The sequence below is a fragment of the Aspergillus pseudotamarii genome, assembly GCF_009193445.1.
Source record: "Aspergillus pseudotamarii strain CBS 117625 unplaced genomic scaffold BDV38scaffold_39, whole genome shotgun sequence".
In the NCBI taxonomy this organism is placed as follows: Eukaryota; Fungi; Ascomycota; class Eurotiomycetes; order Eurotiales; family Aspergillaceae; genus Aspergillus; species Aspergillus pseudotamarii.
This window is the reverse complement of record NW_022475053.1, coordinates 1-19,738: the sequence shown is the minus strand read 5'-3', so window position 1 is coordinate 19,738 and position 19,738 is coordinate 1. Positions and strand designations below refer to the sequence as shown.

At 46.3% G+C, this 19,738-nt stretch overlaps 4 protein-coding genes and 1 non-coding gene across 5 annotated transcripts; 2 read left to right on the top strand and 3 right to left on the bottom strand.

The window, feature by feature from the left end:
• Positions 1 to 79: 79 nt before the first annotated feature.
• On the bottom strand, positions 80 to 4,525 carry BDV38DRAFT_272472 (uncharacterized protein; the record flags this gene model as incomplete). Its single annotated transcript, XM_032057495.1, has 5 exons — positions 80 to 2,633; positions 2,705 to 2,914; positions 3,191 to 4,176; positions 4,230 to 4,383; positions 4,437 to 4,525. 5 exons carry the CDS (start codon positions 4,523 to 4,525, stop codon positions 80 to 82), a joined length of 3,993 nt encoding a protein of 1,330 aa, XP_031911864.1.
• Positions 4,526 to 4,880: 355 nt separating this feature from the next.
• BDV38DRAFT_t163 lies at positions 4,881 to 4,990 on the bottom strand. Its single transcript has one exon. It is a non-coding gene; the product is annotated as a tRNA-Cys (tRNA).
• A 744-nt stretch (positions 4,991 to 5,734) lies between these two features.
• On the top strand, positions 5,735 to 6,932 carry BDV38DRAFT_122007 (putative transcription factor Rap1). Its single transcript, XM_032051130.1, has 2 exons — positions 5,735 to 5,933; positions 6,002 to 6,932. Exons 1-2 carry the CDS (start codon positions 5,862 to 5,864, stop codon positions 6,848 to 6,850), a joined length of 921 nt encoding a protein of 306 aa, XP_031911863.1. The 5' UTR covers positions 5,735 to 5,861; the 3' UTR covers positions 6,851 to 6,932.
• Positions 6,933 to 7,152: 220 nt separating this feature from the next.
• Positions 7,153 to 8,506, bottom strand: BDV38DRAFT_121937 (chromo domain-containing protein). Its single transcript, XM_032051129.1, has 7 exons — positions 8,234 to 8,506; positions 8,047 to 8,173; positions 7,954 to 7,996; positions 7,805 to 7,884; positions 7,394 to 7,748; positions 7,319 to 7,344; positions 7,153 to 7,263 (listed from the first exon to the last, which is right to left on the bottom strand). Exons 1-7 carry the CDS (start codon positions 8,238 to 8,240, stop codon positions 7,245 to 7,247), a joined length of 657 nt encoding a protein of 218 aa, XP_031911862.1. The 5' UTR covers positions 8,241 to 8,506; the 3' UTR covers positions 7,153 to 7,244.
• Positions 8,507 to 8,642: 136 nt separating this feature from the next.
• On the top strand, positions 8,643 to 10,415 carry BDV38DRAFT_250868 (chaperonin-containing T-complex subunit CCT5). The gene is made up of 7 exons (XM_032055003.1): positions 8,643 to 8,665; positions 8,729 to 8,746; positions 8,810 to 8,858; positions 8,941 to 9,034; positions 9,087 to 9,170; positions 9,229 to 9,518; positions 9,577 to 10,415. Exons 1-7 carry the CDS (start codon positions 8,656 to 8,658, stop codon positions 10,244 to 10,246), a joined length of 1,215 nt encoding a protein of 404 aa, XP_031911861.1. The 5' UTR covers positions 8,643 to 8,655; the 3' UTR covers positions 10,247 to 10,415.
• The last annotated feature ends 9,323 nt before the right edge of the window (positions 10,416 to 19,738 follow it).

Here is a 19,738-nt window from a genome sequence, read left to right as displayed (position 1 = left end):
TTATCATTGCATGATACTTCTGTCTATCTATGCTAATACTCGATGTGCAAAAGAAAGGACTGAAGTCTCTGTCTACAGATTATCTCTTTTCTCCAGTCCCATCTTTGGGTCGGATTGCCAGTTTGCCAGTCTTGTCGATCACAGCTTCGAAGCCGCTCCTCTCGAGCAGTCCGTTCTCGTCTTTTACTACTTCACGTGCCTCTAGCTCTTCTACAAGCTTTTGGTTCTCGCGGTTACCCTCCAACAAGAACTTCAAGCACATCACCGCATGCTCTTTGATGTAAGGGTTGTGCGCGTCAAAGTTGGTGCAAGACAGGATGGTCTCGACGCCGCCATGTCGACGGATTTGGTCTTGGACCTCCGGGCACTTCCACACCAGGGATGAGAGCACGAGCACGACAAGCTTCTTAAGGTTCCTCCATTCGAATTCGGATGGGTCTTCGGTTATCGGAGGCGACTCAGCTCTAGAAGGAGCACCGCCATCAACTGGGTCCGGATCACCGGGATCATATGGTCGTTCAACCGCAACTGGCCCAGGAACCGTGCTCGGTTGAGACTCCTTTGAGGGGCTACGGGGCCCAAGTGACAATTGGCTCAATTGCCCCTTAGGAATGCTTGCTTCAAGTTCCTTGATCAAGGTAACTAAATCGTAGACAATCTCCCACTTGACTAGAAGATTCTTCCAGTCGTTGTTTTCGGTAAGGACGGCGAAAAATTCCAGGAACTGGTAGACACCTTCGTAGACCCGTTCCATATCCCACAAGTTCAGCGGGAAATCCTCGGGGAGTGCCCGTCCAGCGCGGATCTGGCCTTGAAGATAGATCAAGGCGCAGGTTTCTGGGATGATGTTGCCGCGGAAGATGGTGAATATGTAGCGGACTGTGAGAATATCGACCCTAGAGAGCGGTGCTGGGTTTTTCGTTGTGTTGGCTTGCGTAGATCCTGTGACAGAAGCGGGAGAGTATTTAGCCCTAAATATATGTGTGAGAATCTTGACGACAACCGCCTGAGCTGGAGAGATGATGTCCTTTGGTTGACCGAAGTCAGAGTAGGCGTGAGACATGAGGCCGTTCCTTAAAACTGCGTCCATAATCTGCACCATCATCTTGAAATAGAGTTCATCGTCGGGTAAATCCCATGCGGCGATGAAGATCAAGAGTTCCCGAAGTAAATTGCGTCCTGTCTCCTGAGTGAGCAGGATATGGCATCTAAGCGCCTGCATATTCCTTGAGCCAGTTCTCTCTCCTCCCTTCAGTCCGAAGCTATCGACGATACCAGCCTGAATGATCATTGGAAGCGCCTCTATCTCCGCGGGGCCCAGAACTAGAGGGATGTCCGTCAATAAACCCCGTTGTTGATCGCCTGGGCGGCCTCGATAATCGTCGTCATCTTCATCATCCTCCTCCTCTTCTTCTTCCATGCTTCCGTCTGCCACGGCTTCAAGGCTACGTGAATCATCGTCACCAACTGTCCCTGCATCGCCGGTGTCATAGTCCTGATCACCGTCGCCCCCAATTTGAGATGATTCTTGAAGTCTTGCCATCAGCTCATCCTTCGCTTCCTGGAGCGTTTCCGCAGCAGATTGAGCTGACCGCGGCATGCTTGTATCCTCCTCCATGATAGTCGCATCCCCTGCAGCAAGGGCGCCGTAGGCGTTGAGGTCGGGTAGGTCCGCCCAGCAGATACGCGGGAATCCGGCCGTCGTGCTTCGATCTATTGTAAGTATAGCCTTCTTCCGCGGCGGCTCGTCTTCGGGAAGGGCGGGTGGCAGATCTTTAGCTCTATCTTGAAGATCCGAGAATCCGTCAACCTTTGCACCTAGTATCGCCGTAAGAGCAGCACGGATCTCTTTGACCTGCTCTGGATCCTTGCCCATTTCTTGAATTGCTGTCAGGTCGCGCCCAAGAAGCTTCTCCATGTGGTCTTTAATGTTTGCGAGAAGTAACATTGCTGCTTCTTCTTTGATCGTCGCTGGCTCTCTCGGGAAGTTAGAGATCGTCTCCAGGAGCAAGTCTTCTGCCGTCTGGTCGTAAAGAGCCCTAATAGGGGGATTCACTATTCTCTCACCAGTCTTGACAATTGGCGCCGCTCCCTCAGGCTGACCACTGGCCGGGTCTAGCGGCTCTCTAGGTTGTATGATATTTGAATCTCCAGTGGAGTGGTATCCGAAAAGATCCAGCCAGAGTACCATTTTCCGTTGTTCGTTGTGCATGATAAAGTTGTGCAGAAACTGAAGACATGTGATCAACAAGCGCTTGTAGAGGTTGACCACTTTCTGCCAGCGCTCTTCATTCCTTGCATTCGTTTCACCATCAAACCCGCGGGCAGTTACTCTTACACACGTGTCTACCAATGCCAGAATCCTTTGATCAAACCCTTTTTCCGCCGCCATATTCTGTGCTTTCTTTGTTGTCGCGAGGAGGTTGCGGGCGATCGTACACAGATCATTTAGACGTTCAATGTCCTTGACAAGTGAAAAATAATTGTAGGCTATCAAGTTCGAGGAGGAATGATCGTAATTCGCAGTCGGTGGGCATTTCCACGCAAATGACTGTGATTCTAGAACGGGTATCGCTTTAGTCAAAACATCTGTAAAGCCCTGCCAAATATCCGGTGACAGGCCAAGATTATGTCTGCCATGAGAACAAAGTCAATATATAAATGATGAAGCAATCAAAATGGCCAGATATTGAAGGAACACTACCTGACATCGCTCTCCTGGTGTGTCTTGTACAAGATTTGTTTCCCAGCAGATAACATATGCTCGAGGCGTTTATCGTCAATCATCCCACGAGTCTCATAGTGACTTAAGGTTCCCGTCAGGATAACCTTCAGCATGAGCTCTGCTGGGGTACATTTTGGCTTCATGTCCGCAGCAGTCCGATCAGCCATCTTGACAGGGCCTGAGCGGATGCTCACAAACACTATGCGACAAAAGTCGTTGACTGGAGATAACAAATTGGGCGGGGAAGACAGAGAAACGCCGCATTGAAAAGTGAATTTTTCCGGCTCCGGTCCCGCCGACTCCCACAAGTATGCCGCACAATATGATTGGCTAACTGCCTCTGGTGTCAAAAAACAGATGTACTTAAATAGCAGTACTAGTAATGATCAAAGGATTTAGTCAAGCTACTAAGTAACTAAAGGTATCCATATATTCGAGTGCGTTATCCATGTAGAATTTTATGACATCTTCCGCCGAGCAGGTAATCCAAAGGCGTGGCGTAGATTATCCCAAAATCCAAGATCGTATATATTGTCAATCTCCCTCATACTGCGCACTGGTGTCCATTTATGATCAATAGGTGCCTCCCCATCATTGGGCTGCCTGATTTCATTGGAATCGGGTGAGAACATGAAGCCCACTCTCGGTGGCTCACCTTCCGTAAGAATAAGCACCTGGTCACTATTCGCCGGCCAGCATGTATGCGGGTTCTGATATTCGCGTAGCAAAGGCGAGTTTCCATAGGCCTCTGCCTTGGTAGATTTAAATACCATACCATCAGCGACATCCTCTTTCCAATCAGACCACTTCGCGCTTTCATTTGTCGTCATGCCAGCCCAGATAAGGTAGGTGTGGTAAACGAGAAAAGCCATCGCCAATGGTGCTGTCATGAACATCAATGATGTAACGCCTCCAATACGGAGATCTGTTGAAATCACAACAGTCCACACGTTGAAAAACATTGTCCAGCTCTGTCTTATTGTCCGCAACGGTGAGTCCAGCGGGATCAACTTCTCCCATGACTCAGACAGAAGGGAGAAGCCAATGCATGAACCGTAGATCAGCATTATAGAGAGTGACAATATCAGGGCCAGAAAATGACGATAGTTATTCAGTCCGACGCAATTCATCAGCCATACACAATGATGGTCGTGTCGAGAAACACATGCCCTGCAGAAACTGCAATGCTTACTCCGTGCAGGCTTGTTAAACTCACATGTGCTGCAGTAGCGACCTGGGTGAAAGATGACTTTATCATACGGATAGCGTTCCATTTCTTGCGCGTGGTTTTTTGGGGTGATGAACGATTTCGTGACAATACTCTTATAGAGAAAGAAATATGGTAATGTGGCAGCAATGGGCATGCAGAGCCTATGGGCCGTAGAGACCCTGGGCCATGCACTTGGAATGAACATGCATTGCCCTGTTATGAGGAGCGACGCAAAGAATATCTGTTGGGGATATTAGCAAAGGTGGGAGGTGATCCATTGGCCAAGAAATTTACAAGCACAAGTGGATGATTCTCATGGAATATATAACTACCAGATGTACTCCAATAGTACACAAGTCGACCGTCGAACAGGTGAGAATCAAGGGAAGAGATTGCACTCGGAATGTATATGCAAACAACCCTATGTAGTAAGCCAATAGGAGTTTTGCTGTGTAAAATGTTCATCAGTCATTGCACTCAGAACAGACCTCTTCACCTTACCGGAATGCAGGCAACCTCCCGAAAAGTGCGACAAATGTGAAGCCAGAAATGCCTAAAATGACCAAAGCGATGGTCCTCAGGAGCCCCATTGTTGCTTATCTGGTACACTAGTCGTATATTGGACTCAATATGGCCGTTAACCTGCACAGAGGGGATGAGTCTAAGCCCTGGCACTACGGGGTAGACATGATCGTTAGAAATCATATAACGACAAGATCTACGGAGTAGTCGAGAGAGCCAAGTCCAGAATGGACTGTATACACGAGTTATCTACTATCTACACGTGACAAACTTTCCAGTCATTTCAAATTGGTTTCAATCCAATATAGTAGAACAGGATACATCTACATTTCTGAACCTAGATTATCTTTTGAACTAACTCTATGTAACAGAAGGGGCAAGAGTATCTCAGAGGAAAATTCAAAAAGAAAAAAAAAAGAAATGAGGGACGGGCCGGGATCGAACCGGCGACCTAAAGATAGGTTGCAATGTTAAACGACCAATGATAAGCCGTATATTGCAATCTTCCACTCTATCCACTGAGCTACCGCCCCAGGACTGTGGCAATATTGGCTTTCTACAGCTATATAAGTCTGAGCTATAACATATCACGTTCTTCTACACGACCATGGTTGTTCCTATACTAAGACAGCCACACCTCTGGCTTTCAAAGCGCCTAGCTTTAGGTTTTGGAATACCTACACCGCAGGCAAGCGCCCCTTGAAACGAACGGAGCAACATCTCCCACTTAAAGTCCCTTTGCCTCGTATAGAAAACTTCTATAGCATATCTGCACGTGATCACGCGTACCACGAACGCGGTTGCGAACCCGTACTTTCAATAAGGCGAAGGCGACGATTGGATTCCTGTATCAGGCTGGATATAGCCCTCCTGGGACAAAAGTCAGGGGACAGTGACATGGGCAAGAAAAGCTCTATGGATCATCCTATACCACTTTTCCAGGGGAAACAATTCTGGTTATCACACAACATTCCCCAACGAAGTAGATTCAAAGACCTCATTCTGGTAATTACCTTCAGTTGCAATCATATGGCGTTTATCATCTGATGGGTACATATAGCAATATGGTGGTGTTGTGAGGCTCCATGAGAAGGATGCGGATATCAAGTTGGTTGACCATGCCAGAAAGAATCTTCCACCGGGGACGTAAGTTGACGACAGTATATTTTTTGAGCGTTTCCTATCCTAACCTTTTTCCTCTTTGATTTTCCCTACTTATGCTGATCATCTGCCAGGTATTCGTATCGGTACGTTGAATGGTCTGTTCGTAATGGAAAGCTGGAGGAACTTGAGGATCATAGAGCTGGACCATCCGCGGCTCGCCCTGTTGGGGCCACAAATATCCCGACTAGAAGCTGTCCGATCCCATACACTTTGGAAGATGACCAGTGGCTATGGGATCAGATGGCACCGTATGAGAAAGACCCCAAGGCCTTCGTAGGAGGCAATAAAATATATCAGGAACTAGCTACACAGGTAATTTACCCCTGATACCAGACCCATGTGAATCCCATCTTTGCAGTCTTACATTTCATCCTGTACAGAACCCCCGCCACACCTATCAGTCATATCGTGACCGATACCTAAGGAGACTTCGTGGGCGCCCCCGTCCGGGGGGTATGCCGAAACCAAATCCTCCCACGTCCGCTGAGAAGGACGGCCATCAGAAAGTCACACAGAGAGAGCAATCCCAGGACGATACTCTGGTTATCCATGAGCTAGGCGATAATAAACGAAAACGTCCACCGGAACACAACTCTGATCTCGAGTTGGATGGAGTGCACCTTGCGAGTCAAAAGAGGAGAGCGATTGACAAGACACCCAAAGATTTAATTCATATGATACATGCACATCAAAATATATCTCCACATATTGAAAGGACTCCAGCACCCGCAACTTCAGTTGATAATGATGCACATATCACTCACAGCCCTGCCACGAACATATCAGAGATTGTACAACCTCAAGCAACAGAGTCGCCAGATCACGATCCAGAAACCACCATTGATCCTTTGTTTCTAGAACTGCCTTTCCTACCTTCAAGCCCCGAACCCGAACCCGAAGAGCCGCCAGAGCAAGACATCGACACTTGGATTGATCATCGTCTCCAAACAGGAAGAGCAGAAAATGAGGAGCAAATAATCGAAGCTTTACGCTGCACTAGCATGGACCCGTTTCTTGCCGATAAGGTCCTAGACTATCTGACTGCTGGAAAAGGCATTCCCAACAATATGCCTGGAGTGTGGACGGCCGAAGACGACAGGTGTTTTGAGGCGAAAGAGACCCGAACCATTGAACAAGTCTTGAAGAAGCATGGCTCGGATGCCTTTAACAGTCGGTGGGAATATCTTGGAATGGCAAGAGCTGCTGGCCTCAATGAGACAGACAGCTAATATTCTGACAGAATACATACATCGAACAGGCTCAAAAAGTACAATAATCGTCGACGGTGGAATAAAGAGTTGCTAGTTCGGAATGATGTGAAGATATGGGGGTGGGGAACCCTGAAGTGTTATGATGACTTTTTTTTGTTTTCTTTTCTCCCTCTTTTCCCTTGATGTTATTTTCCGTTTCCCAGAGATACCAATTTCCAACAGACTTCATAGATAAATTGAAAACACCAACGGAACACCCATTTATGCACTGTGATCAAACAGTACTATCTAGAAAAGATACTATCTCTTACCATCGGACGATATTAGACAGGGATCTTGAATTAAACCAATTACACACCGAGGCTAGAAAGGACAAAAAAAAAGAAATTGACGAAGAATGTTAGTACAAAATTCAACCTTCCTTAAACACCCTAACAACGGTTAGAATTCGGCTGATTTTCTCATAACCTGGATTAGACAACTTACAAATGCTCTTCGTAAAATTTAAGCATCTACAAAAACATTAGTATTTCAAAGTATATATATGACCAGTAAACTTACCTTTCTGGGGCATTTCTCATAACAGGTCTCAAGGGAGACCTTGGACTTCTTTCCGTTCTTCCAGTGGAGATATGCGATTAAACTCGAAGTTTCCGCATCACGCAAGATTGTGTCAACAGTTTGCACCTCGTTCTCCCAGTTCTTGGACCGGGGAACCCAATCAGGCAGATCTCCATCATCGTCATCTGGAGTTTCGGTGGCAGCTTCCGCTCGGGACTTTCTTCGCCTTTTAGGTTCACTTTTCTCTGGTGTCTGCTTTGGCCCAGTCATAGACTTGCGCTTCCCCCGTTGAGGTTTCTCAGGCCGACCACCTTGGACACGGTAGTATTCTTCTACCAGATCTTTTGCGCCCTCCCTAATAGGGATCAATTGGTATATAAGCCGAATTTCAGGAATCACGCAGAAACATACAGCAGGTTCTCCTCCGGTTCCATGGTCTCATCTGCAGGGTCATCGTATCCTTTCCATTTCACTTGCAGGAGGAGAGTTCCCTATCTCAGCATTAGCCATGGCAACTCCACTTGCGACAATGCGATATGAGAAGGTATGATTGAGCGCACATTCTTCGCGAAGTCATGACCGAGGATCTTTTCAACGACATAGCTGCTCCGGTCAGCGCTGATCGTCAGTGGTCGCTGCGCATAGTAACTCACACGCCCTCCTCTTCATCCTCATCATTGTCTTCCTGGTTTTCGGGGCCTGAGTTATGGTCTTCTTTCGCGTCGTTATAAGGAATAGATTCTCCGGTCGACTCGTCGTCGGAAAGGTTCTCCACGGGTGCTGTGCGATTGTCAACTCCACGGGGTCTCTCAAGTGCGACTAAGTCAGCTTATCACATACGCGGCATTGTCCGGCGAAACGAAGATGTGAGTGCGAGAATTCGAGAAAACAGCTTGGCAAATTTGATTCACAGTGTGCTAGAGTAGATTTCTATCCTAACCTTACGGAAATTGGCGCTCAAGAGTACTTGATGATAATGTTGCTTTCAGTGCTACTTAGAACGGGCGAGTCGCGCAGTCGCGTGAATGTGAATTGGCGCTATACCCGATATGGAAAGCAGCTCACTAGCCCGACTGGGACATCAGAACATCTCCAGAATTTCTAAAAAAGACCCCGTTCAGTGTGAAAGAGTGTCCAGGCCCCTGAACTCCCCACATCGCTCTGATAACGTGCTTTGGGGATCCCTTTTTATATTACCGTTGTGTTCCTTGCATTCTCCAAATTTTTGAATTTGGACTCCTGCCGTGTGGCAGACCGACAAAATGGCGATGCGTATGTCTTCCGTGCCCCTCATTGGAAGTCGATGTACTAACGTTTTCAATCTCTTCTATATAGAGCTTGATTTGTCTCAAGGTAGAATCTTACCGTGATATCCATAATTATAAGCCTTCGGAGTCTCCGCTGACAGTCCGACAGCTTCTGTGATGAAAGATGAACAGGGCCGGCCGTTCATTGTCGTTCGAGAGTACGTTGCGGACCATCACGTTTAATATGCGGGGGGTTACGATCCTCTCAGGGCAAATAGCTGATATGATGGATTTTGATAGCCAGGGAAAGAAGAAGAGACAACATGGCACCGATGCTGTGAAATCACATATTGTTGCGGCCAAAACTGTTGCCAACATTGTCAAGACTTCTCTGGTATGATTTGGACGTGCACTTGCCTTTTGACAGCATCTAAGAACGATTCTAGGGTCCTCGTGGTCTCGACAAGATCCTCATATCCCCAGATGGTGATATCACCGTGACCAACGACGGCGCAACCATTCTGTCCCAGGTTCGTCCGCAATGCCGCCGCCGTCCACTGGAAGATGGCTAACTTGGAGTATTTGAAGATGGAAATCACAAACAATGTTGCTAAGCTGCTAGTGGAACTTTCAAAGTCTCAAGATGAAGAAATTGGTGATGGAACAACGGGTGTTGTTGTCCTAGCAGCAGCCATGTTAGAGCAGGCATCTGATCTGATCGATAAGGGCATTCACCCAATTCGAATCGCAGATGGCTATGATCAAGCGTGTGAGATCGCTGTTGCGCAGCTCGATAAGATTAGTGACGAGATCGCTTTCAGCAAGGAAGACACTTCCAACCTCCTGAAGGTTGCTAAGACTAGTCTGGGTAGCAAAATGTACGACGGTGATTCCAGCTTTGTTATACTGCCTATCTCCGGTACTAATGGTCATCAGTGTTTCCAAGTCTCACGATCAGTTCGCCAAAATCGCCATCGATGCCGTCCTCTCCGTTGCAGATCTCGAACGTAGAGATGTCGATTTCGAGTTGATCAAGGTCGACGGAAAAGTGGGCGGAGCTCTCGAAGATTCTCTGCTCGTCAAGGGTGTCATTGTCGATAAGGACTTCTCTCACCCTCAGATGCCTGATGAAGTCAAGGATGCCAAATTGGCAATCTTGACCTGCCCGTTCGAGCCCCCCAAGCCGAAGACGAAGCATAAGCTTGACATTACATCGGTCGAGGAGTTCAAGAAGCTGCAAGATTATGAAAGAGAGAAGTTCACAGAGATGATCCAACACCTGAAAGACTCGGGAGCCAACTTGGTCATCTGTCAATGGGGTTTCGATGATGAAGCAAACCATCTCCTTCTCCAGAACAATCTTCCAGCCGTCCGCTGGGTTGGTGGTCCTGAAATTGAGCTCATTGCTATTGCCACGAACGGTCGTATTGTTCCTCGCTTTGAGGACTTGAATGCAGAGAAGCTGGGAACAGCAGGTAGTGTCCGGGAGATGACATTCGGTACCACCCGCGAGAAGATGCTTGTCATTGAAGATTGCGCCAACAGCCGTGCTGTCACTGTCTTTGTGCGTGGTAGCAACAAGATGGTCAGTTCACTGTACTATTAACTTCAATTCACATATACTAACGTTCTCTCAGATCATTGATGAAGCTAAGCGATCACTACACGATGCCCTCTGCGTTGTGCGTAACCTGGTGCGAGACAACCGCGTTGTATATGGTGGTGGTGCTGCTGAAATTGCCTGCTCTATTGCCGTGGAAGATGCCGCCGTCAAGGTATGTCACACACATCGGCTTGGGTTACGTCTAGACTAATAAATTCCACAGAGCCCTGGAATCGAGCAGTATGCCATGCGCGCTTTTGCCGATGCCCTGGATGCCGTGCCATTGGCACTAGCCGAGAACTCCGGTCTGAGCCCGATTGAGACGCTTGCCTCGATCAAATCTCGCCAGGTTAAGGAGAACAACTCGAGGTTGGGAGTTGACTGCATGATGACCGGCAACAACGGTACGCTTCCCGATCATTTGGAAGTAGGAATGATACTAATTCCCTGGTCTTAGATATGCGGGAACACTTTGCTATTGATCCCCTGATTGGAAAGAGGCAACAGCTTTTGCTCGCAACTCAGCTCTGCCGTATGGTCCTTAAGGTGAGTTCTGCGTCTCTACAGCATACACGACAACACAAGAACTAATGGAAAGCAGATTAACAACGTCATCATTTCCGGTGATGACGAGCAGGAGTTCTAGATTTCTTGTATACAATTCGATTTTGATGGCCAAAAGTGAGACTTTCAGTTGTGGTTGTTGATATCACACAATTCATGCCATGGGTAATTAGTTGGTTGGTGTCTATGTAAAACATGGCAAATACATAGAGGGTCCGTTGCAACGAATGAAAGAAATGAACTTAAATGATGCTCCTCGCTTGTGCTATATACCCTGGCTCTATCAGATCCTGTCGACTTCGCAATATGCACTTACCAGCCAGCACCCTTCACTTGCCCTGAGAAAGAAGGCACCCATCTAATCGTATGCTACTCACTGCACAATCCTAGGAGTGAAACATTCGAAACCACCTGTTCCAATTCAGATGCCACAGCCACCGCGAGTCATAGCCAATCCAAGTCAGTGATCCTCTTAAAGTTCCAATGTCCATCACCTGAACCTTTCTAGATGCCTAACGAGGATCCAGCAACCTTCACAGCATCACCAATTACCATCATTACTACCCTTATCAAAACCATCGGCTAACACCAAAACCTCCTAAAACTCCTAGACACTCCCCAACTCACTGACAATCGGCCGAGAGTGCTTACCACCGCCCATAGATCTCAGCGACATGCAGTAAAGTAAGATAGATGAAAGGCATTCTTGGCCCCAGCAGAGTCATCCGACTCCCCTACGCCCCACACTACAGTACTTCACTCGCGTTCCAGCATCTCGGGTACCGTCACCTCGGAGAATTAACTAGGACTCCTGTCCCTTTTTCTTTTCGCTCTTTTTTTTTTTTTTTTTTTTTTTTAGGCAATCCAGGAGTCAGATGATGGTTCGGTAGTAGTTTTCGCTGTAGTCGGTACCGTGCAGTACGACGCGCCGACGCAGGGGGACCAGGTCTATGTGCCTCAGTGAGGTAATAGCTCATGTTCATCGTCGACCGGGGATCTCCGATGCTCAGATTTCACGTAGTTTCTAGGTACAGGGTACATCTACTTTTATTGTATGCGACGTCATACTCCGACGCGGTAGACTCCGGGTCGGGCCCTTGAACTTTGGATACCCTACTACTTTAGTAAGGATGAGGGCGTTAAATTTACTTCTGAATGGGGAAGGACGGGGCGGGCCGGGATGGAAGTCTTCTCTTATCACGGTACTGTGTATATGATAGCATAACTCATGGCTCCAAGCACTAGCTATTTGGCGATGACTGTTTAAAAAACATAATCATGGGGTAACGTGATTCAGGGGCAGTAGCAGGTCACATGGAGTGCTTCTACTTTCATTCCGCTTGTCTCGGCTTTTCCGGTGTGAGGGAAAAAAAAAGTACTTCTTTTTTTTGCCCTTTTTTTTGCCCTTTTTTTTTTCTTTTTTCTTTTCTTCTTTTTTCGCCTTTTGTATTCAGGTCGGTATCTATTGATTAGCTTGTCCCACCATCGAGGTTTTGCGTCGCGTGGAATTGTACACCCTGTCCCGCGGACTCGTGGTCTTGATCCACTAGGGACATGTGAAGGGGTATCACAATATGTGGAGGGAAAAGAAAAGGTTCATATTTGGGGGAAAGAAGGGGGGGGGAAAGGGCAATACGATGTTGCATACGGAGTACTATACAGATAGACGGACATGTTAGTGGGATCACCTGTCACGATGGACAGACCCGTTGTACCATATCCTCGGATAGACTGTCAGTCGATTCGTCTTTGTGAGAAAAGCGAATTGACAGCTCAGAATCCCGGTAAGTCATTTGAGGAGTTGTTGTCCGAAGTATCCGTTCTCAGAATAGTAGTGGATACTGAATGATTATGCAAGAGAGAGTTGTGTAACAGAACTGATGACTGTATATACGAGTTGTGCTATTCTAATCTTCTTTTTCTACTACGAATGTTCACTGAATGGATATAAAGGACGGTACTAAATAACACAGACATCAATCTATTTAGCGTTAATCTACACACCACCCAATCAAACCCACATGGTCAATCAGGACGGACGGATTTCATTTCCTGGTCCGAATCCTGAGCCTAAGATAAGCCTATTATTAGTCTAGTCCGGGACGATTCGAGAGGAAAAGCGGTACTAATCATGATCATCATCCATGAAACAACGAGTGAGAACGACCCCTGGGGACAAAGTCAAAGATTCAGATGACCCGACGTTGGCTGATGCGGCAGCTTACCATGTGGTAAGAACAACAACAATTTGACACCTCTCAACTCTTTCTATGACTTGCCCCCTCCCCATCCCCACCGCCTGATTGGACTTGCATGATACCTAGACGCCAATTTTTATTCTAGGCCCAGCCGATCCACAATAAACGCAGCTGATTCATGTCCTTCCCCCATCACAGTGCCGAAATCTCCACCCGATCAGCGCAGTTCCTTTCTCCCCCAGATGCCCTGCGCCTGCCTGCTGGTAAGCCTCGCTCCATAGCTGCCTACCTGGCGCCGCTGGCACCGCCTTTAGCTCCCCCTTGGAAATAGCCCTCCTTGATTTATTTTTACTTCCCCCATATCACATGGACTGGAGAGGAGCATTGACGTGGCCGGAATCTGTTCGTGGTGCTTAAGACCTGATCCCGTCCCGCGGCACAATAAAGAAACCTTTGCGCTTTCTCGTGACAGCAAGAAGACAAAGGCGTCAAACGACGCTGTGCGCAGGGCAATCGACAGGCGAAACAGTCAGGCATATTATTATCAATGCTGGTGCCATTCCATACCGCTACTTCTCATGTTGGTTGATCGCGGTTATCACACGACTGCGGTGAAGTACTCTATCGGATGCATTTCGTCAGCATTCTTATTTTCTTTTTATCTAATGGTGTCCGCCCTTCGAAAGTCTGCTATCGTGGTTTACTCGGTATGAAATATTTGGTATATAGAATACGGCTTTCTGGTTTTTCTTGTCTCTTGTATGTTTTGTTACTGGCCAAAAGTACGTCGTAAGATTGGGTTGTTCTAGTTCTCATGATCAACGTTTAGTATCTCGATGGAGACGCATGAGCTCATGCATGCATTTCCAGATATACACCTGGGCGTTAAATACAATGGATCAATATCAGCAGATATTGGCTAAATAAGAGGAGTTCTAAGTTGTAGCTAACCGACATCCATTCTCCAAAGTACGAGGTTTATTGGTACAATATATTTATGAGATATCTAATGACAAGACCAAGTTGTAGCATCAAAGTAAACCAAGCTCGACAGGAGTATTCCACTTCTATGATTGGCGAATCTAGCCCCCATACTAGTAGACAAGCGCTTATCGAGTGAACTAGGAATCAAAGTTGGTCATTGCTATTTGCCCTTTATTTCCCTCGATTATACCTACCTATCCAATGAAGAACTGAAATGCCGAAACAGGGAATAGTATCAGATCCAACCGCAGCAACCTCCTAGCTTTTCACCTGAGATGCTGTCATAGCCATTGGCACATAGATACTAGACACTAGTATTTGCGCCATTCGATGATGCATGACGTCCGTCAGTAGACATACACTTTTGGGAAAGTCTCATATCTTATTAGTGCAGTAGTGAGTGCAAGACTTCGTCATCTAAAAAAAAATTAAAAATAAAAAAAATAAAAAAGTTTCGGTCACAGTATCCACTCGATCTAATGCTTATCGAACTTCGCTCAGCCCAGTGCTATAAAACTAAATGCCGAGTCATCTCCACATGATTTCAACGAACAAGGACCTGACTCATCGGCAATACCACCCGTACGACCCAAAGAACTCATCGACCCTGGTTATCGAATATTCCAGGCCTATCAGATGGCAGATAAATCTACGACTCTGACCATGAAAGACGACGTTACCCAAGCATAAGCTCTACGGACAAGGACTAGGTATCTCTGAGGTTGGAATACGTGGTATACTACCGAGTCATTCGTACAACCTCCAATATATGTTTAGTCCAATAATCGACAATCCTCCCTGCATAAACACACGAATCTCGAGCAGATCATTAACCACTGACCTCACAGATTCACCCGGCAACACTGTAGTATGACCATAAACCCGGAAATGACTCTTGAACCTGCATATAATATATTGAATTAAATGCATAGGAAACCCCTTACCATTTAATTCCGTAAACGTACATATGATCGACACGGCGGGTCTATCAAAATCGACTAACAAATCGGCAGGTACTGGGGAGGTAACAGAGCATTCCTGTGTTCCCAATGACCAGGACGCAGTTCAATGCAACGAAGTTAAGTTCGTCTTTCGGACAAATGAGCCTCCCAATAAGGCGTCTAGAATTACATCGGTGGCATGTATGTATGTATGGTTGTACGTATCGATGTATGGATACACAACCGTCATTTTCTACTGTGCATTGGTGGTCGTTCCTGATCCCGCAGAAAGATCGAATGAATCAAGGGATTTTTTCCCATCCTACCATACCTACGCTGATATTTGATTTACTCGCCGACCAGCCAGCTAAATTTCCCATGAACCAGGACGAGGACTTGTCCTACATGCGCCATTTATGGGATGCATGCTCGTGCATTCTACGTCCGTTTTCTCCAGACTCTGTAGGTTGTAAGCGGTGTGAGACTATCGTGGGATCTATTTAGCTCCATCGAAAAAAAAGAAACCTGGGGTAATTATTTTAAATTGTCCGTGAACGTGCAGCACATATAATTACACCGACCAACAGCTCTTACCTAATTTACCAACCTAACTAACTAACTAGTTAACTATGCATTATTAGCTAAGAGACCGACAATTGGAAAAAAAAAAAATTAAAAAAAAATTAAACAATCCTTGCGGTCATCAATGTCCGTGCCATTCATCAAGGAGTGAATGAGATACGATAGTTACGACGAATGCGGCATGGCAAAACGAGGACATGGCCCTCGATAGTGTGCAAGGAGCAGAGCACGACAAAATACTACGTAGTACCTAACCTTACTATTGCGGAATATCAAACAGTCGTCCCGAAAATTTCTTCCCCATTTCTACAACCCTCTCCCTGTTTCAAGGATCATGGAAGTTACAGACCAACGGCTCCCCTGACTAAGATCGTCCTTTGTTCGGGTTTAGCCCGCGATCCGTGTAACCCTTGCATCCGCCTTAGGGGAGGAGACGAGGGTAAGAGCGAACCTGCAAGATCGCATAGTTGACCACTAGTCCACTTTCTCGAACAAAGGACAGGTTTCCAATCGGACTATTTGCTATGTGCTAGGACCTTTTTGGGTGTGGGAGTGGGCTACATAGTTGATGTTGATCATCGCAAAAAAAAAAAAAAAAAAGTTGGCCGGGGATGCGGGCCCGAGGGCAAATATGTGGAATGTGACTGCTCGAAGGTACACAGCTACTTTTGTTGTTTTTGTTCTGCCCTATTTTGACTTTGGACGTTACGCTTGGGTGTTTCTGAAGGGATCCAGACCATTTGTAAATAAGGCGAAACACATCTAGCGTTTTGAATAATGAAGATCTACGTACAGAGTACGTAGCCCTTTATTGTGGTTGTTAAATATCTGAGAATCGGGGGTACCTGACACAAGTATCCTGCTCCTTGTCACTGCTACTAGTACCTGTGCGCCAGTTCAAGCTTTAAGCTATGCATATCAGGAATTCGAAGAGAAGGGGCATCTGAAACCTCTTTTATATATATGTAGGGCTGGATTGGCCGGGATCAACATGAGAATGGATGTACGTACGCGCATTCATGCCTTCTTCTGATTCCGGTTCCCTCGATGCTACCTCGTTGATCAAGGATACACCAGTTGTTTTATATTCTATTAAACCGGAGTAATGGTGGCTATCAAGCTCCTTTGTTCAAGTCCCGAATCCTGCCCAGCCACAACAGTACCAAATTGGCCGGCGCGGTCCACAAAAATTCTCTGACCGACCTGTCGAGAGCACCTGATGCTGCAGCTGTATATGGGTACTCTGCACGGAATACCTTGTTTAGTATACCGCGTTCTAGAGACGCACTATGTACGCAAGTATGCAAGTGCACACAAGTTCGTAAGAAGGTCGGACTGAAGTCCTCCGTTATCTATACAGGTACTATTATACATCCCTCCGCTGCAATTGGGATGTCATCGAGGATGGCTATTGAGAATACCGGTGAACATATCGGGACTATCACCTGTTTGAACGATAGCCTACATTAGTCTCCTTACTCGTCCGTACAACGCCATCATTCAAGGTATCCTGGAACACCTGACTCTTGAGCGAGCGAGCGAGCGAGCGAGACAGAGAAGATACTCCGTTCCCTCAACCGCGCCGCGGCTATGATGAAAGGGGGGTGGTGAAATATTGACGTTTTGTCAACAGGGATAATGCACCTGTCTTCAAAAGTAAACGTCATCAACTCTCTCCCGTCGCCATAAGTCTAATTGATCTTCTGCCGCCCCGGTGACAGGCGCTTTTGCCTCCTTCTCTCTCGTAATGCCGCGGACCGACCCCACATCATGTGACAGGGACCTGTTCTTGTGACTTTCTTAATTTTTTTGCCACTAAGCCTCTTCAATCCTTTGACCTTTGCCCCCACGTTAAAGGGGCAGGCAATAGAGATGAAGAAGTAGGATCATAGACACAAAAGTCATACGGGTTACGCGGTACTAATGTACCTGTACCGAGTAGTTACCGTCTGGTGAAGAGGTAATCCGTGTATGTATACCTGGACTACATGGCCCGTTGTTAATTGCCGAGTTACTTCCCCCCCAATATTGACTCCGCCCTTCGCCACATCGATAGTTGTCTCCATTCGGACCAGACTTACACTCTATATCCCTTAGTGAGGCTGGATTTGGTTGAGGGTTAACTTAGGGATAGCTAAGTTTTGAGACCGTTTCTCCCATACACAGTGAATTGAAGATGGTTTCAATTTTTATTATCAAATCAAGAAAAAATACCTCTAACCGTTGAGTTTTCGGCAACTTTCCTCGGATCAATGGGAGATGAAGTATTCAGTAGAACCTATGCAAGCGATTACTCAATTTAATTATTTTGACCTCGATCTTAAAAAAAAAAAATCATAAACATTCAGTTGTACCATGAACACCCACCCCATCGGGCGCAACTTTGGCAGTCAACGGGTAGAATTTATTCCCTCAGAACGACACAACCTTCTACATAGACTCTACACCGGACGCATGGAAAAAAAAGCCATGTCATGGAAGGGTCACCTGAAGCCCGAAGAGTGGTTGGTTGAGGAAGCCCGACTCTGCTTTGGTCACCGAGTTCCAATTGTATTCTCGAAGGTTGCCTTTTCCCCTTTGTCCAGACCTTTGGGATTATGTGGACTTGTCCGGTCGGGGTTTCAACATGTTTTGGTTTTGATAGAACTTAAACTGTGGGAACTTTGCTTTTACCTTCTCTCCCTTTCGTGGAACAGAGTATAGGAAGAATATATCTACATTTTTGAGGGGTTGAGACATAAAGTAAAATAAAGTACAGATATAAGAAATACGGGGTCGCCGAACATCCCCATACTTTCTCCATCTAAGCTTAACTAGGTTCTATAGTACTCATCATGACTACTGCTATCCGAACCATTAGTCCCTTAACCCAATAGTCCAACGTAATAAATCATTACCCCCTCAAAAGGGCGAAATAAATAACATTAAAACAAAAAAGCTAAATTGACGAAGAGGCAAAAGACAAAGTGCTCAACTGAAGTACCTGGAAACGCACCAAGAATGTCAAATGTAACCATCATACGTATACTACTAATTCTTCTGGAAGAGAGGAAAAAAAAATAAAAAATCTTGCTTGATTCTCCCCTTCCCCGTAGACCCTGCAGCAAGCACTACACCTGATACCCTTTGAACCTGTTCAGCGGATTAAGGCGCAGCTACGTGGCTCGCTCTCTCTCGTCACCGTGGAACGATTACGTGCATGGATGATGGGCAGCTGAACAGCTTTTCCCGACATCATCTTCATCACTCATTCTTCTGTCGACCGTCCCACGAGTCTGGTTGCATGTATGTAAACAGTTGGAAGAGGCGAATTTTCACGAAAAGGGAAGCTTGAAATCCTGTCCTTGGTTGAAAATGGCAGAGAGGTAATTTTTAACTTAATTTATTTGGTTTAGATTTTTTATTTTGGAGGTTTATTCTCTTTGGATTTGCTAACTGCAAGGTTTGAAGTCTAGTGATGCCGACGCTACTTTGGCAAGTATTGTGTGCATGGGATATGCATGACAGACGTGGAGATTTTAATTGTGGATTTAGGAGTTAGCACTAGTAGTTGAAGGTAGGTACTACCGACTACTACGTCGATAGTAATACTTGAGATGGAGCCAACTATCAGGCTTCGAGACATGACAATGCGTACGTACGCCCGTAGCTACTGTACTCACTACCTATAATAATCGACGACCGCGACTATTGGATTCCATTTCCGGTAATTTCGAGGGGACAAGGTATACTATACGAAATGCGGCATTAATATGAGCCCATGAGCATTGTACAATGCCCTTTGGGGCCCATCTAGCGAAATTCCTGGCAACTGAGATGAATGGGGGAAAAAAAAAAGCGCTGGATGAGAGTGTTACAGGGCTTTTTAGAAACGTGACAATAAGCCGAGCCACCGGGTCTCCCCCGTCAATTATCTCTTCCATTCCCATTTCTGTTTCTTAACTCTTGTCACTGTTTCTTTCTACGCGGAAATTACGCATACGGATCCGGTGCATTTCTTATGGTGAAGCTGAACCGAGACAGCATCGCACCGCCAATACGATCCGATAGGCAAGAATCATGTGGAGGACTTTGCTGAGATGAAACCGAATCTTACAACTCATTAATCAGGTGTTCCTCGGAGCTGGTGCCCTTGACGTGGATCATCACATGATTGTCAAAACGTGCGACATTTGTTACTCTGGGGCTGATGGGAAGTTGAAAGAAGGTAAAAGGCAAAAACAAAA

What these genes read in the sequence shown, in the direction of transcription:
- BDV38DRAFT_122007 (XM_032051130.1), top strand. Translation starts at nt 5,862, where the DNA reads ATGGCACCGTATGAGAAAGACCCCAAGGCCTTCGTAGGAGGCAATAAA. An exon ending in ATCAGGAACTAGCTACACAG is followed by an intron (nt 5,934 to 6,001) that starts GTAATTTACCCC and finishes CATCCTGTACAG; the next exon opens with AACCCCCGCCACACCTATCA.
- BDV38DRAFT_121937 (XM_032051129.1), bottom strand. An exon ending in GTCATGACTTCGCGAAGAAT is followed by an intron (nt 7,885 to 7,953) that starts GTGCGCTCAATC and finishes ATGCTGAGATAG; the next exon opens with GGAACTCTCCTCCTGCAAGT. An exon ending in GAACCGGAGGAGAACCTGCT is followed by an intron (nt 7,749 to 7,804) that starts GTATGTTTCTGC and finishes GATCCCTATTAG; the next exon opens with GGAGGGCGCAAAAGATCTGG.
- BDV38DRAFT_250868 (XM_032055003.1), top strand. An exon ending in ACATTGTCAAGACTTCTCTG is followed by an intron (nt 9,035 to 9,086) that starts GTATGATTTGGA and finishes GAACGATTCTAG; the next exon opens with GGTCCTCGTGGTCTCGACAA. An exon ending in ACTAGTCTGGGTAGCAAAAT is followed by an intron (nt 9,519 to 9,576) that starts GTACGACGGTGA and finishes AATGGTCATCAG; the next exon opens with TGTTTCCAAGTCTCACGATC.